This window comes from Hyaena hyaena, unplaced genomic scaffold (assembly GCF_003009895.1).
Source record: "Hyaena hyaena isolate Hyena2069 unplaced genomic scaffold, ASM300989v1 scaffold_1090, whole genome shotgun sequence".
Lineage (NCBI taxonomy): Eukaryota > Metazoa > Chordata > Mammalia > Carnivora > Hyaenidae > Hyaena > Hyaena hyaena.
The window spans coordinates 261,560-278,068 of NW_024081722.1; the positions used below are offsets into that span (position 1 = coordinate 261,560).

A 16,509-nucleotide genomic window follows, 5' to 3' on the forward strand; every position below is an offset into this window, starting at 1 on the left:
TAGAAATACATGAGGAATCTGGGCCAGTGGTAAAAATTGGAGAAAACTAAATGCTACTTGAAGCACGAAAGTTGAGTAAAATTACCTAGAACGGAATTTTAGCCTGAGCTGAGAAGATACAGGGCCAAATTTTAAAGTCAGGAAAAGGAGTAACAGTGAAAGGAGGTGTAAAAGATGCCAAGGAACATTCAGTGTCCTGAAAGCCAAGAAAGAGAATTATTCAAAACGGATTGAGACAACATAGGAGTTCAAGAGGGAGGTGGTGGAAGTGGATGTTGAAAATTTCTGAGAAGTCAATCATTTGACAGATAGGAAATGTTTACAGATTTTGGCAAAATAGAAGTCGTTGCTGACCACAATGAGAGCAATTGTTATGAAACTGATTTGGAAGAAAATATACTGAAATAGGTTGAAATGTAAACAGAGTGTGAGGAAGGGCAGAGACCCTGAGTCAAAAGAAATGTATTTGTCCTACATTCATTTGTATGGTTGAAATTTACCAAGGCAAATCTCCCTGATGGACATTTAAATTGTTTTTAATATTCGTTCCCACAAGTAAAAATTGGTACAAGTACTTTTTGTCGTTTTTCCTAATTATTTCTTTAGGATGTATTTCCGGAAATAGTTCTCATAATCATATCATATTATTATTGGCTAAAAAATTATGAGTTTAGTACAGCTAAGAGTATCTCATGGTTTGGTTGATCCTATTCAGTTTTTTAATGTATTTGGGTTTACATTTTGTTTTCCAAATTCTATTACTCCTGAGGCAAGTTAACAATCACACTTATGTAGGAGTTTAAAATAAAGGATAAATAACTTCTGGCCTTCCTGAGAAATTAGCTTAAATGAGCATGAGTTTCTCTAGCAAAGTCTAGGAGCAATTGGCTTGACACAAAGTATCCCTCCTATCTAATTTTGGCAGTATTTTCAGTATTATTTTTATAAGCAAAATACAATAATAGGAAACAAATATATCTAATGGAATTTTCAGCTAACATTTTATATTACAGAACATTTACTTATTAAGCCATCATAACTTTTCATTGACTATGAATAGAAAAAAATCTGAAAAGACTAATTTTGTGTTCTATAATTTTAAAATTTTCTTCCATAAACCCAAAATCCCTTGATTGTGAGCTAATATTACAATTTGTTGTAAGAGACATGAAAATGTCACTTTTAACACTGATGTGCTCTGTGTTTCAGAGTATCTAATTTACTGGCAGAACATGGCCCACTGGGATCTGGGGCCTACAGATCAGTAGGTGAATGGCTAGAAGCAATCAAAATGGGCCGGTATACAGAGATTTTCATGGAAAATGGATACAGTTCAATGGACGCTGTGGCTCAGGTGACTTTGGAGTGAGTAATTTTTCTGATAATTTTTACATAATTGCTGGGGCGAGAAAAATTGTTCGGAATCCAATCTGGATGAGGTCAAGGGAAATCAGTTAACCTTTGCCCATGTGTGACAGCTTTCAAAGAAGCCTCTTCTTTTTTAGCCTGTATTGTTAACAACTGCATGGTTAATGCTACTTGTGGCCAGTATCTTTGATTCTTTGCTTCAAACAAATAGCATTTGAATATTTGAGTAAGTGGAATAACAGCTCCATGGCAAAATACTGGTATTTTGTGTTGTGGAAAAGATGTTTTCTTGATGAAGTTTTTATACTGGAACCTATGTTATATGAATGTAATTACAAAACAAACTGTAAGCACAATTGGTGTGGCTAGTCCTACATAACAACAAAACATATTCTTAAATTTGGGCTATGATGAATACCCGGGTAGCAACCGTTTAAACAAAGCTTCCCAGGCAGGAATCTCATTTAATCTCTTGAGTGGTGCACCATATATTCTTGCAATCCAAGGATATATTAGATTCTGCCTCTGATTTGTTATTTGGTATAATCTCAGTGGAACCAATTGTGCCCTTTTCTGTTTGCACGTTTAAGATAAAATTTATCAAATCTTATTAAATAAAAATCACTAGAGTTAAGTATTAAATTCTTTAAGGTTGTAAGTTGTTTGTATTTTATTATATACTCTGTATGTGTAATTATTTTAGCCTAAAATTTGTTATTTGTGAAAATTAACTGTTGTTATGGTGGTTCCATCTAGTTTACATTAACATGAATAATGTTTTAACCTGTGAATATGATGACAACTTACTTTAAATTACCTACAAATTCAAAGGTTAAAATATTGTTGTAAGGATTAGAACATGGTAGAACAACCTAAAGCACTAAACCACAGCCCTTATTCCATTACTTCACATAATATGAACACTGAGCACTCACCATTTGTATTCTAGCATTCTTTGACTCATTGAATTCACTGCCAGTCCACACGAAAGGTAACAGGGTACCATCATTTGTCACCAATTAATGTCACATTCTCAGCATTTCTCATCCTCATCCCTATTATGCTGGACCTAAAATCACTACTCGGCATGCTCTCTTAATCTGCTGAATCTCATCCTCAACATCACCTCTGAATTGTATCTATTTAATGACACGTATGCTTTGGCCATTATTTCTTTCAACCCTCAAAGAACTCATCTGTGCTATATTTAAAATAGTAAACAAACTTTTGCTGATAATTTAAAACTATTTTTACATGATTGCTATTTAATTTTTCAGTAAAAATGGTCATTTTAATTTATTAAAGTCATTTGTCATTTTATATTAAAATGATACTGTAGGTATTTCTTCTACCCAATGTCAGACTACTTGTAAATATATAATAAAATTATTTGCATTAAATGATGTCTCTTTTTTTATTAAAATAGCACATATACATACATATATACATACATATATTTACATCCACTGTTTTTTGCTCCTGCCTTCACAGAATAGTTTTAATCACAAATAATGGTTTTTGCATTAACTACCTCTGTTTTACTTTATCTCTTTGGGGCCCCCAAATACTAGAAATATGTTAAATATCTTAGCATTGTATTTTAGTATTTCATTTATTGATTTTAATTGTTTTCTCTTATCTTACTTGTCAGTTCCTCTTTCCCCAAACTCCCATTTTGTTTGTTTTCTTTAAAGACTTAATAGCCTTCTTTTCTCTTCTAATTATGGTTCTCTACCCCATTTCTATTCTCTGGTAGTTTTTATCTGATCAGTTTTTCTTTACTTGGTTCAGTTTTCTCTCTTTGTCTTCATTTCTCTGCCTACCTTGTTGCCTCTGGCTAGATTGTCTCCTTTCAGATATCTTGTCTTTTGATTCATTTACCTTAACAAGAAGAGTAAAGTAAAATCCAGAAACTTGGCTAAAATCTTCTTGTCCTGAGATGTTTGTCTCCATGTGTCAGTTGCTTCAGATTCCTGGGCCAATGAACATATTCCTTACCAGGGACTGACCCAGTAAACCTCAAATCCAGTAAAGCTGATTTCTTGGAGTCCCACACCTTTAAATATATGTCTTCTGGTTTATTGTGGTTTTGACCACATTCTTCCTGTTGGGCAAGAACACATTTATCAAAATGTTATTTAAATAACTCACAGAACAGTGAGTGATCAGTTACTTATTTGGTCAGGAATATACAAAATAGATTATCTGTGCATTTTGCTTGCCTTTCACCAAAAAAAGGATTAAAAGCACGTGGCAAAGGAGCTGGATAGCGGCAAAGATGAAGACAAGCTCTTAAACACTTAGATAATGATTTATTTACACATTGTCTTCACCCAATATTTAATACTAATTTTATGGAGGTTGCTAATGCTATAATAGTATAATAAATATTATTGTTCACATTATTGCCAAGGCATAATAGAAAGTGAGAACTGGAAGTATACCTGGGGGGTGGGGGGTGCAGTTAAGATCAATTAATATAAAGTAAAAGATCAAAGTTCCATATAATTAAATTAGAAAAATATGTTAGAATTTATGCCATCAAACTTATTCTTATGCTGGTTTAAAAAAAGGAAGAGAAAATATTACAATTTGTCAGAACCGCTAACTTTGATAAAAATTTTCCTTTATAAAGGTTTAATTTTGTTTCTGATTTCTTCTTTCTTTTTTCTTTCTTTCCTTCTTTTTTTTTTTTGTTTGTTTATTTCTTGCCAGTAACATACATATAAGGCTTAATGTGCAAAGGAAATGAACAAGTTAACAATCTTAGAGTTAAAATATGTTAGGCAATGTGGTTTTCAACCTTAGAGGTTCTGTCTGCCATCTCTGTACCTAAACTTTGCTATTCTGTGTACAATGCACAGAACAATCATTGTGGCAGTAATGGTGCAGCCTGTACTATGGTGTGTAAATGCAGTGAATTGTGGTTGACGGGGGAATTGTTAAGCTTGATGTGAGCTGCAAGTTTAATCCAAAAATCTGTATTAAGGACAGTATTACAGCCGCTTTTTAAACTTCTTGTCAGGCCAGGACTGTCAATTTTTGATTATTCAGAAGATGAACAAAATCCAGTGAATTTTAAATATTATGCCAAACGTGTGTAAACTGAAGAGGTTTATGTTAGTATCACTTATTAAAATGGGGTCTTAAACTACTAAAATGGAAATTTGACAAACCTAGGGCCAAAATTTATGCACACCAGTTCAAGTAGAGTTTTTATCTTATCAATAAAGACATTATGAATAATTTATTATACCCCTAAAATGCACACGGGAGTACTTTGTATCCTCTTCATTCTACATAATTAAGCAAGTTTCTAGTACAATGCATCACTATGTCTCACTCACTGAGAATCATGACCAATCATGGTTAATCTTTGCCAAATGTAAATATATTTATCTTGTATAGTAGATATATAAATGATTATCAAGAATCTTTAAATGAACCAAAAAATCTCAAGCATACAACTGCATGACCAAATTATGACAAAAAGAATAAACACTGAAATTTAGTGAATATTTATTAATCTCTCTTCTCCCTTCTCCTATCCAGCCAGTGTTGCTGGGGTAAATACCAGCGATATGGCTTTCAGGTGTGTAAAGCAGAAGGGTGAAGAAGTGAGGGAATGACTCATCCACAGATGGGTGAACTCAATCCTGAATAATCAAGAGTTGTTCCAATATCAAGTAGACACCTCTTGTTATTCTGTTTTTCATTCTGCCATTTTAGTATCATAATATCAGTGTTTTCCATTGTTTAATATTGTAGAGTAACACTTGAAAATAGGCTGAAATGTAATTACATCAATGCCAGTTCCTTATATTTGCAGCTTTTCTAAAACTGATCATGCTTTGTTGACAAAAGCTAACTTGTTTTTTGTGTAACAATACTCTTCTTATCATGGTTAAATGCATAAGTCTATGCTGAATCATAGTTTATCATCATTCTTGGTTTTACTTAAGATTACGCATGGTCATGATACATTTAGTGTAATATTTGTAATGGGGATAGATTTATAACTTTACCTAACATAAAATTTCCTGTATAGAAAAATGAGTAAATAGCATATCTGGCATCATTTTCGAAAAACTTTTCAGCAATCATTATAAGTAGAGCAACTACTTTATAATCAATGTTATATAATCAAATGTTTTTTTTCTTTATAATCAAATGTTAAATACTTTAATTTATAACTAATTTATCTCACATTATTATTGCTAAATTGACCATTCAATATGTACATGGGAGTACAAGAATAAAATGGGAATGCTTAGACATCATGAAAGTATGAAACAAAACTATTTAAAATACATTAATGCATTTAGCAATATTGGAATAAAGTTACTTAACCTTTACTGAAAACATTTTTCTAATACTATTTGGTCATTTGTAATATAATTAGAAAATATTAAATACAATTTTTGAAGGAACTACTTTGCTGCTGAGAACAACTTTAGCTTGCATAAATGATCTTATTTCTCTCTCATCTTTTCACTGAGAATCACATTGCATAAAGGTATATGCACATTGCATGTATTATAATCATGTGATTTTCTAAATCTGTGCATATTAATTTGACAGCTTTTGAAATGACAAGTCAGATTTTGGAAACATCAGCATTCCATTATAGACACACATAATTTATGACAATGTATAAAATGCAATGCTGTGTTTTTATAACTCCATTTCTTCCATGGAAAAAAGGATGGGAGGAAGTGGATTGGAGGGAGAGAGAATTTCAGTGGTCTGACCTTCCATATGCATCTTAGGGGATAATCAGATCACAAATTGACCTTAGAATAAAATCTTATATTTAACACACTGGAAAATTTTAAACAAATTCAACTTAAAATCTAGATATATGAAATGTTCTGAAGAAAGATTGTATTTGCTAATGAACACAAGCTCTATAATGGCATTTATTAGTCAAATACAATTCCTCAAAACATCCGTTCTTTAGCAGGATATAGATGTCATAAAAATTTTTAATTTCCAAACACTGAACCCGAGTCTTTCTTGTGGTCAAGCTCTTTTCAGAGAATGAATTTATACTTATATATAATATAACTACTATATAAGTTAAGATAGGAAAGTAAAAATAAATCAAACCAGTGAGTGGATATCAGTGAAACAACAATGTTTGGAATGTGGGGCACATGCATGCACATCACACATACACACACACACGCACACACACGCACACACACTTCAAATTAAGATTTTGGTATTATATATTCAAAATCCAGTCTGTTTCAGTGGGAAACCTACAATTTCTTTTTCAGGTCTTTCAGGATAAATTGTAAGGATTATTTTCAAAAGCTCATTCCTAATAATTGGATTAGCCATATGAATTGTGCAATTTAAGTATGTATCTGTAACATCAGTACTTTCAAATGGGGATTTGTCAGAATCACCTGTGGGTTTATAAAGCATATGATACGACATATGTTTTAAAACTCCATTTCAATTAATAATTATTTAAATTCTCTAGCAGAGAATGATTATTTTCAGGTTAAGATATTTTCAGCCCTTTTACCTAACTTGGGTCCAAAGTATGCTAGTGGGCAGCCATGAAGTAAAATACTGAAATTGCCATGAAGTATAGATTAGCCCATAACTGAAATTCCATGAAGTACAGATTGAGTTACCATAGCCTCAAAGAAGTATGTGTTCATATCTCTTTCTTTAGAATTTTGGATACTTGACGTTATAGCTACAGAGTTCTCATTTTACAGATGAGGAAATGATTGTAATTTGAAGTACATTGCTCAAAATAAAATCTCAGAGTAATGAGAAATTAAAAGAGTATGGACTTTGGTACCAGGTTCCTGGTTTTAGTACTAGCCCTGTCACCATCTAGCTGTGCCATCTGCCCAAGTGATTTAAATTCTCTAACACTTCATTTTCTCATGCATACAAGGAGATTAACAAAAATCTATTATTATAGAATTATGTATTTTCCTAGCATATGGGAAGAGAACATCTTCATTTTCACCTATTATTTTTATATTACTATACTAGTTGTCAACTAGGGAAGATTTTGCTATTCAGGGATCAAATTGTAAAAATTTTGTCTTATCACCACAAAGGGTCAACAGTGGTACAATTCTTCTGGTATTTTGGTGGGTAGAGGCCAGAGATGGTGCTAGATATTCTATAATGCAGAGGGACCCCTACAATGAAGACTTATCTATCCCATAATGTTAACAGGGCTAAAGTTAAGAAGTTCTGATGTAGTTGAAAAGAGAAATTTAATCCTATACTAGTCAGTAACTCACTATTTTGTAGTCAATTTCATAACTAGCAATGGTGATTTTGTTTCAAAGTGAATTTTTACTGTTTTCTTTTTCTTTTTGCTAATTATCTTCCATGGTTACAATTAAATATATAATATAATAATATAATATGATATGATATAATAATATATTTATTTTTTACTCTGGTGTCTTGTAGTTTTAATATTCTCTCATGATCAATTCTAAGAGAGAAAGAACTATGTTGCCACCATAAACATCAATTGCTTCTTTTTTTAGCTACTTTCCCTTTGCTAAAACTCTCATAAAAAACCAATGAAACATAAAAGGACAAAGAAATCTAAGATTTTATTTAAATAAGCAATTATTTCCAGTACTAACACATGTAGAGCCTAAGCACCCATTTTTAAAATTTCTATCTTCTAATAATTAAGAGATTTACTTGTTTCTAAAGCTATCCAAATATACATATAATGATTCTAATGTTATTGCATCCAATTCTAAGGAAGTCTAAGATAGTCTGAAGTTAATACATTTACTGAATGCACAAATATTCTTTTACTATAATGTGTTCAATAAAGTAATTATCTAAAGAAATCGAACATGGCAAACAGTTTGGTCACTCAAAAATCTTGAACTGTTATTTTTTCCCCTACAATTAATGTTGTCATTTGCCAAACATACCTGAATAATGATATTTCCCAAATATATACTTCAAGGGAAAACAGTTTCTGAATTTTCTGTGAAATAACAATTAAGAACCATGGATCCTGACCTTGAACTCCATAATATGCTGTTACTTTAGAAATCTAGACATTTATAATATTATTTTTAATAAGGTTGTTTAAAGGAAACAGTATAAATATATCTTGGTTGAAAAGATTTCTGATAGTGTGTAATCTTCAGGATGCTCTAAATGCCAGGAGAGCCTAGATATTATTTAGTAAAGGAAGAAAGCTCTGGTACTTTGGGTTCCAAGTAAAAAAAAATGCTAGTAAAACCTTGGTTTGTGACCATAATTCATTCTAGAAACATGCTTATAATCCAAAGCACTTGTATATTAAAGCGAATTTCAAGAACCATTGACTCGGTTGTGATTATGACATTTGGTGTCATGTACTACTGGTATTGCAAACAATCGCTCCTTTATCCAATTAAAATTTATAGAAATGTTTTCTCATCTTGCAGAACACTAGCGGAGCAAGTTACTCCCAATCCAAGGGTTTACATATTTGGAAGTGTTCTAACAGCAATGTAGTGGTCATTATCCCATAGAGATATTTGTTATATAAAATGATTGTACTGACTGAGTCATTTGAAGAGTTTGGTCTTTGCTTAATTGTAAAATTTTTAAAGTATATTTTGTTTATTTCTTCTAGCAAAAAAAAAAAGTTCTTGTTCCTATTGTAGGTCCACATTTTCAAAATTATTCAATGAAATTGTACCTTTAATTTAAATATGTTATTGGTAAGCATGTGCAAATTTGTTTTTCCACTAATCTGTGCCACCAAAATAATGATGTCCAAAAGGTGGGGGCGGGAGGAGCAACTATATATGATATCAGTTCTTATATTAAATATTTCTTTGACTATAAACAGATTTTCAAGGTACAATTTTGGAGCCTGCCTTTGAAAATTGGACCTGATATGTCTCAATTGGGAATGTAATCTAATTAGCTTCTGCAAAATGTATCTTTGCCAGCGTGAAAATATTGAGGTGTGCTACCAATTGAATCAATACATACATCCAATGTGTGCTTTCTTCATACAGGGATTTGAGACGGCTCGGAGTGACTCTTGTCGGTCACCAGAAGAAGATCATGAACAGCCTTCAAGAAATGAAGGTGCAGCTGGTAAATGGGATGGTGCCACTGTAACTTCCTTTTCATGTCACTTCGTCAAGTGAATAATTCTGCACTTTGTAAACAAGCCCTGAGATTTATTTTAACATAAAAGGGGAAAAAGGGAAAACTCAGTGATTTCTAAACCTTAGGAGATCATTTGTTCAAACCACAGAATTTGTAATCAGTGTTTTACTAAAATCTCCTTATCTTCTTCTCCGTGTCTTCATTTTTCATGAAGCAAGTAAAACCTGCATAGAATAAAAACATGAGGTTAAACGTGATCTTATGTTGCAACAAGAAAATCCTTTCCACCACTTCTACAAAATTTTATAAACGAAAATATAACTATATAGAGCACCTTTACAGACTGAATTAAGGCAGCCCCTTTCAAAACTTCCAAGAATCTACTTGAAAGGAAAAGCTTATAGCCGTTTGTGGGCTAACAAAAGCTGCAATTTACTGAAGTTTACTTCAAGTCTTAATTGTCTACGTAAGTGTATTGAAGAGCAATATGATTAGATAATTTCTTAATAGATACCTTCTTTTGTAATTTTAAAATGCTGTTACACAGCGTTAAGTTATAGAAACTAGTGTATAAATATGTTGCTTGATCAAGGACAAGTACAATACAGGGTGTATATTTATTTTTTTGTGTTATAAAATTTATGTTTAGTTGCTCTTCTAGAAACTATTAGGTAATAAGTGTGTATATACTGTATCATTTGCTATATGCCCAGGAATCAATTTAAGTTGGAATTTTGTGTGTGATGCTTGCACATGTGTGCGTTACCATTCTGCTTGCATTTTTAATAGTGTTTTAATTTTAGCAACATACAGGAACAAGTGTTCCAGAGTGTAATAGGAGTAGGAGAAATAGGGAAGCAGTAAAACAAAATTGAACACAAGCTTGTGTCTTTCTTCCTCTCATATGTCCAAAAGCTACTAAATCTCTTTATTCACTAACAGGAAATGTCTATAAGATTAAATCCCCTTTGGCTTTTTGAAAACTCTTTGTGATATCTGTGACAATGCAGTTCTTCTAGCCATTAATCTTGCACCCCTGTAAGAAATTTCACCTTTCTGAGTCCCAGAAAATATCTTGTCAAGCAAAGTTGACACTGAAGGGCACATTTTCAGCAGGATGTAGGAGGATTTAACTGTGCAGGCTTCTGTTAATGTTGTTAAATCCAGGCACATAGCACTAAGCATTACCCCTAAGTGTTAATCCTTTGTAACCATTTCCATTGTGGTTCAGCTGTAGAAATTTTGATACTAAAGCAGCAATGGACTGATGAAATATATATATATGTACTTCCTTCAGAATTTTCTTTGTTTCAAGACTTAACAAGTTTTATTTGTTGATGGCTGTTTATTCATTTGGTAATTTCATCTTGTATTCAGTTTCATCAAATTGAATTTACTTTGATAAACCAGTCCAAAGTATTATTTAATTGGCTTTATTACGGAACATAAGATAGGTTCTGTGTACATTCTATGTGCCGCATTTGGTTAAGACTGGCATTTGTGATACAAATTACATGGTTTATTAGACTTTGAACAAAACTGAGCTCTTTGGTGAAATAACAGAATTTTTTTATGATGTTGCATTTTATAGAAATCATTGAATGATACGTGATTATTCAAGGAGCACAGCATTTGAACAAAGTATAGCCTACTTACAATCATCAATGGCACTAGTATATTGAAGTAGTCTAGGTTAATGAAATCTATAGAAAATATTCCTGCATGATATTAATGGTGTTCTCTCTCTTTTCCAAGCATTTGTTTTCGTTGAATGTTAGCACATACAAGAATAAACCTTTAAGAAATAGTTTCTTTCTACCCTCCCACCTTTTACTTAAGCAGTAAAGTAACTCTTTGCTAAAGAATGTGACAAAGAAAGAAAGAGAAAAAGAAAAAGTTGTAAGCAACTCTCAGATGGTGTATTAGTATATTTAGTTTGGCCCAATTATGGCTATAATTACTTACTAGGTCTATACTATACCATGGGTCCTTACAAAATATGATTCGAGTATCCTTTATTAGTTTCGTGAAATTTGCATAGAAGGTAAAGAAAGGTGGATTTAGCATTGTCTTGATAAAAATCACAAGTAAGTTGGTATCACCATTATAAAAGATGTCTTTGTTCAAGAAACAAAATGAAAACGAATTCTTTTTTTACAAAATAATTGGAGACTGTGTTGCACTTTATTGAATTTTGTAAAAACAACTGAATTTATGTGATAAAGTAACAACTGAGAAACTTCAGAGTAGGAATAGACATATTAACTTAAAAGACAAACTATGATAAATGTTAGGACGAGTCACAGTTGTTTACACATAACAAACATACTTTCTGAATTGTCTTCTGACTTTGTATGTTCAAAAATGACTGGGAGGTCAGCACAGAATGCATGTAAGTGATTAGAACTTAAAGCTACAATGTAGATTTCCTCTTTTTCACAGAACATTACAAATTAGGATGGATCAGATTCCTTTGCAGTCTTGGTGTTCATTTTGAAACATAAATTGAGACGAACGTTAGACTCATAGATTTCATCGATATTTCACTTTGATTGAGAATTTCTTTTTTCCCATTTTGGTTGAGAATGTCAATATGATTCTAAAAGAAATAAAGATACTTGCAAATAAGATATGCACACCCCCAAAATTAAAAAGAGGAGAGAATTCCTGTCTAAAATATTTATTCAGCACTGGATATGTCACCAATTGGGAAGTGCCAATCTCATCTATAAATGTGAGAAGTGGAACAGGGACAAGAGGCGGCTCTTGTGAAACACAGTGAGGCAGTAACCCAGGGCGAGGTTTGACAAATCTAGATTGTGTGATTTCTTATCCGTTTGGTTCATTTTGTCACCCACCAGACAACTAAAAATAAAACAAAGACTCAATGATTTTAACACATAAGATAGATTTGTCAAATAATACATAATGTTATTGTAACTATCAAGTAGCAATCCCTCTAAAGCATGAGTCCCTGTCAGTGTTGAACTTTGAAAAATAGGTACGAGCAGGGAGTTTCTTTCAACTTACTGATACCTGCTGAAGTCACTCAGTTACTACTTTTATCAGTCATCATTTGTTTCCTATCCTTCCCACTTGCTCACATGTTCTTCTGGGCCGTTGAAATGTCTGAACTGTATGTAAAACTGTAAGGTTCTGATTTTCCTATTTAAAAAAAAAATAATGTGCATGGTCTTCTATGTCTTCTATTTTAATCACCAAGTCAGTGTTCTAAAGTTGTAGGATTACTGTAAAATCTTTATTCCAATACTCTGTCCAAACTTTAATGTGGCCAGCATTATTAGTTTTAAAGTTGCCAAAACAATACAGAACATCTTTCATGTAGCTTTAACCAGTTTTAACCAGTGTGCAATGGTGAAGAGATAGTTTCACATCTTAAGTTTAAAATGAAAATTAATATCTGTTGAACACTTATGTGTTTGCATGTCTACTATTTAATCTCTATATGAAAATCAAATATTTTTTAACACCATTCTTTCTCCCATTTAAAGTGGACTTTCAGAAGCACAAATAGAGATATTTATCTATGGAAGACATTTTTGTTTGTATCAGTGCATTGGATGGCAAAGGCTATTTGCATCAGATGTTAAAAATTTAGTAGATGTATGATGTTGCATAGTAGAATAAGATCTTTTTCCCATTTTTTTATTTCTAAAAATGAGAAAACAAAAAGCAAAGTATGATAATAAACTGTCTTTGCATATGTCCTGCCAGATGTTTAAACTCAAAATAAGTAAAAAGTAGGTACAATATGATGATGATGAATGAACAATCAAAATGCTAGTTTTATTTGAAATTAATAACTACAGTAAGTCATCATTGTTTCAACTCTGTAGCACAGCTGGTTACATGGAATATTTTTCTCTAATATGCTCTTAATTATGTAGTAATGTATCAAAGGAGAAATAGATAAGAACTTTCCTATCATGTTGGTTTATGAAAAAAATCTTTTTACACATGAATGATTGAATGTCCTTGTTCAGAATAACCACAAAATTATTGCTTAGGAGAAGACACAATTCTTGAGAGAGAGAAAGAGAGAGAAAGTCAATCTATAATAATCAGAATCAAGTGTCATTTGTTTCTTCTAAATGCAAATGAAAAAAATTGAAGGTGGCAAAATACATGTTTATTTAGTCTGGTATACATTAACAGTAAAGGTTTTAGTGGCCAACATATTTGTGAATCTTTAGATTGCTATAGTTTTACATTTAATAATTTTACTGTATGTAAATTTCATTTATAATAGTCTGAGAATAAAGTTTAGACTCAGTCACTTGTTAATATGTTTATTAAATTCTCTTAGTTTCAAGCAGATCAGAAGCAGCTGTATAGAGTATCTTATTCTATGCTAGGCATCAGGATATCTCAAATTCCTGCCTAAGCATTAATTCAAGAAAGGATTAGCATTTCTATATCTTTTCCCCATTTGAAGCTCTATGTTCATTTCGTTTGTGTACATGTTTTTGTAGTGTAAGATACGAAATTTTATATTTTTTCAGAAAATAAAAAACCCTTTGAATACAGTTAAATCCAATTGTCATGTTTGACCCTCCTCCAAAAGACTTTAAAGTTACAGACTTTGTATAATGGTTTCAGTTAGTTCTAATAAAAATGTTTGAATTTCCTATGCTAAATATTTAAAACGCAATCAGCATTCCTTTTCTTCAAAGACATATTCATGAATCTTTGCTTTCGAGTATTTTTTGCAACTCAAGTTTAACAGAAGATTGTAGGACATGAGCATAACTGTGTGAAACCTAATTAGAAGTTGGTTTGTGACAATGTAATATATTACTTGGGAAAAAAATCAGAAAACTGTGTGTACAATCTGCAAAAAGAGACTTTATGCTGACCAGCATTAGTTGGTCATCTTCTCATTGCTTATGGCAGAGGGTGGAGGAGTTGCATTCTTATAAGAAAGGGTGTCAGTAAGTACAAATGCTCCCTCTCCTGTATATATTATATCATATTGCTCTCCTTTTATAATAAGCATACCAAGCAATCTGCTGTATTCGAGGAAATTAATCATATTTGTAAATTTTTTGCATTTACATTCATAAAAAGTGACATCATCATGCATATGAAAATAATCCTTAATTCCTTTGCCTATGCATTGAATCAGTATTATAAGGTATATTTATCATTTCATATTTTAGTAAACAACCTCATGTAAAGACTCTGAGTATTCTGTTACCAAGTAGACTGTTCTCACCTCTGCTTTGCATTCTTATTGATAATTCTTCCACTGAGTAGGAGCACAATTTAATTCAGTGTATATTTCTAGTATATGCATATTTGTCTCAACTACAAGCACAGAAAATTGCAATACATTTTTACTATTCATTTCCAATTATAATATCTGAATTTTGTTTGTGGAACTTTGAAGTCTACTAATGATTCCCTACCAAACTGTTACCAAAAGTAAAAATATATATATATTTATATTTATTAAAATTCACATTAGCCATTTAAATCAAATAGAGTTTTATATAAAATATTAAATACAATTTTTCTTGAATTAGTAAGCTAAAAATAATAAATTGGAACAGTTGGCAAAAATGTTGAACTATGGATAAATCTTTTTTTCATAGAAAGAGTTATTAGTTCTTAAGTCATCCCTCTAACATTTTAAAAGTTGATAATGAAAAATATTAATGTGTTGGGGTTATTTAATTCAGTTTGAAGTTTCTTAATCATCCTAAATTTTCAGAAAGTAAACATTTTTATTCAGTCCTCACAGCAGTCCTTTATGTGAGACATTTATTCACTTTTTCCTTTGGAGGCCACACAAGGCTAAGTGACTTTCCTCAGATCACACACTTCATTACTATATCCCTGCTGTCTTTAAAACTGTATCCTCTGCCTCTGAGTTCCAGATGATGCTCTCCTAGCTGCTTTGGAATCTGTTCCAACCATTGCACCTGGTCTGGAATATCTTCACTTACCAGTCTCCCTGGTTCCCTTCCCTACCCTCTCCATGTATGTGAGGGGGTAGATACATGGCATGCTGCTGTCTGGAGACAGCATATCAAAGCCTGCCCTCTCACTCACTAAGTGAGTGGAACTCAGACAAGCCATTTAATCCCTCTGCTTCCACGTACCTCATTTATTAAATGAGCAAATAATTTGGCTGTTATGAGAATCCAAGAATATGAATACATATACAGAGAGTGAAAGAGTGCCAACAACATAAGTGATCAGTAAATGTTATTAATCATATATATATATATATATTCCTCACTGAAATCTTTCTTTTTACTGAAAGCTTTCTTCTCATTCTATAATTGTTTTAATTTAATGTTATCAAACTTTCCAACACATATAAAATTTGATAATCTTTTAATAACTTCCCTTCTATTATAAACCAGCTTCAACAATTAGCAACCAAGGCCATTTTTTTTGTATGTAACTTCAGTGACTCTCTGCTCTCTCAGATTAAAAAAAATTCCCGGATACTTTATCATTTCATAAATAAATACTTCAGTGTGTATATTCAAATAGAAGAATTATTTTAATATAATCATACTACTATTACACTATCTTAAAATTCATAATCCTTAAAAATATTTTTAAATATCCAATCATCATATGGATTCCAATCATATGCATCCAATCATCAATGGGTATTTTATCATACATTTTTTTTATAGTTTCTTTGAATCAGTATCTAAATGTTCTCTTTATTTCCTGTAAGTGGTCAGTTAGACTTATAGATTCAGATGAGTCAGATTCAGGCTTGATTTTTTTTTTAAGAAGGCACAAGTTGTGTGTATTTGCAGCAGTGCACACTTAAAGTAAGCTATCTCTGTGATGTTAACAGTAATTCAAGACTATTGTCAAATCATTTTTTTATTTGAAATGTTGATTTTCATCAATTTTTTTTTCATTTAATTGTCACACTACTTTTAAAAAGACTAATTTCTGTCTATCAACTATTTAGTTACTCTGAGGTACAGTTTATATAGACAAAGTAGAGAAGTTGATTGGTGTTATTTT

At 31.7% G+C, this 16,509-nt stretch overlaps 1 protein-coding gene across 1 annotated transcript in view; it reads left to right on the top strand.

The window, feature by feature from the left end:
• The window catches only part of EPHA5 (EPH receptor A5), a 269,981-nt gene extending 260,319 nt beyond the window's left edge, over positions 1-9,662 (top strand). The window contains exons 15-16 of the mRNA XM_039222255.1: positions 1,210-1,365; positions 9,393-9,662. Coding sequence (XP_039078186.1) covers positions 1,210-1,365; positions 9,393-9,498 — 262 coding nt within the window. The 3' untranslated portion in view covers positions 9,499-9,662. The remainder of the gene's footprint in view (positions 1-1,209; positions 1,366-9,392) is intronic.
• Positions 9,663-16,509: the final 6,847 nt, after the last annotated feature.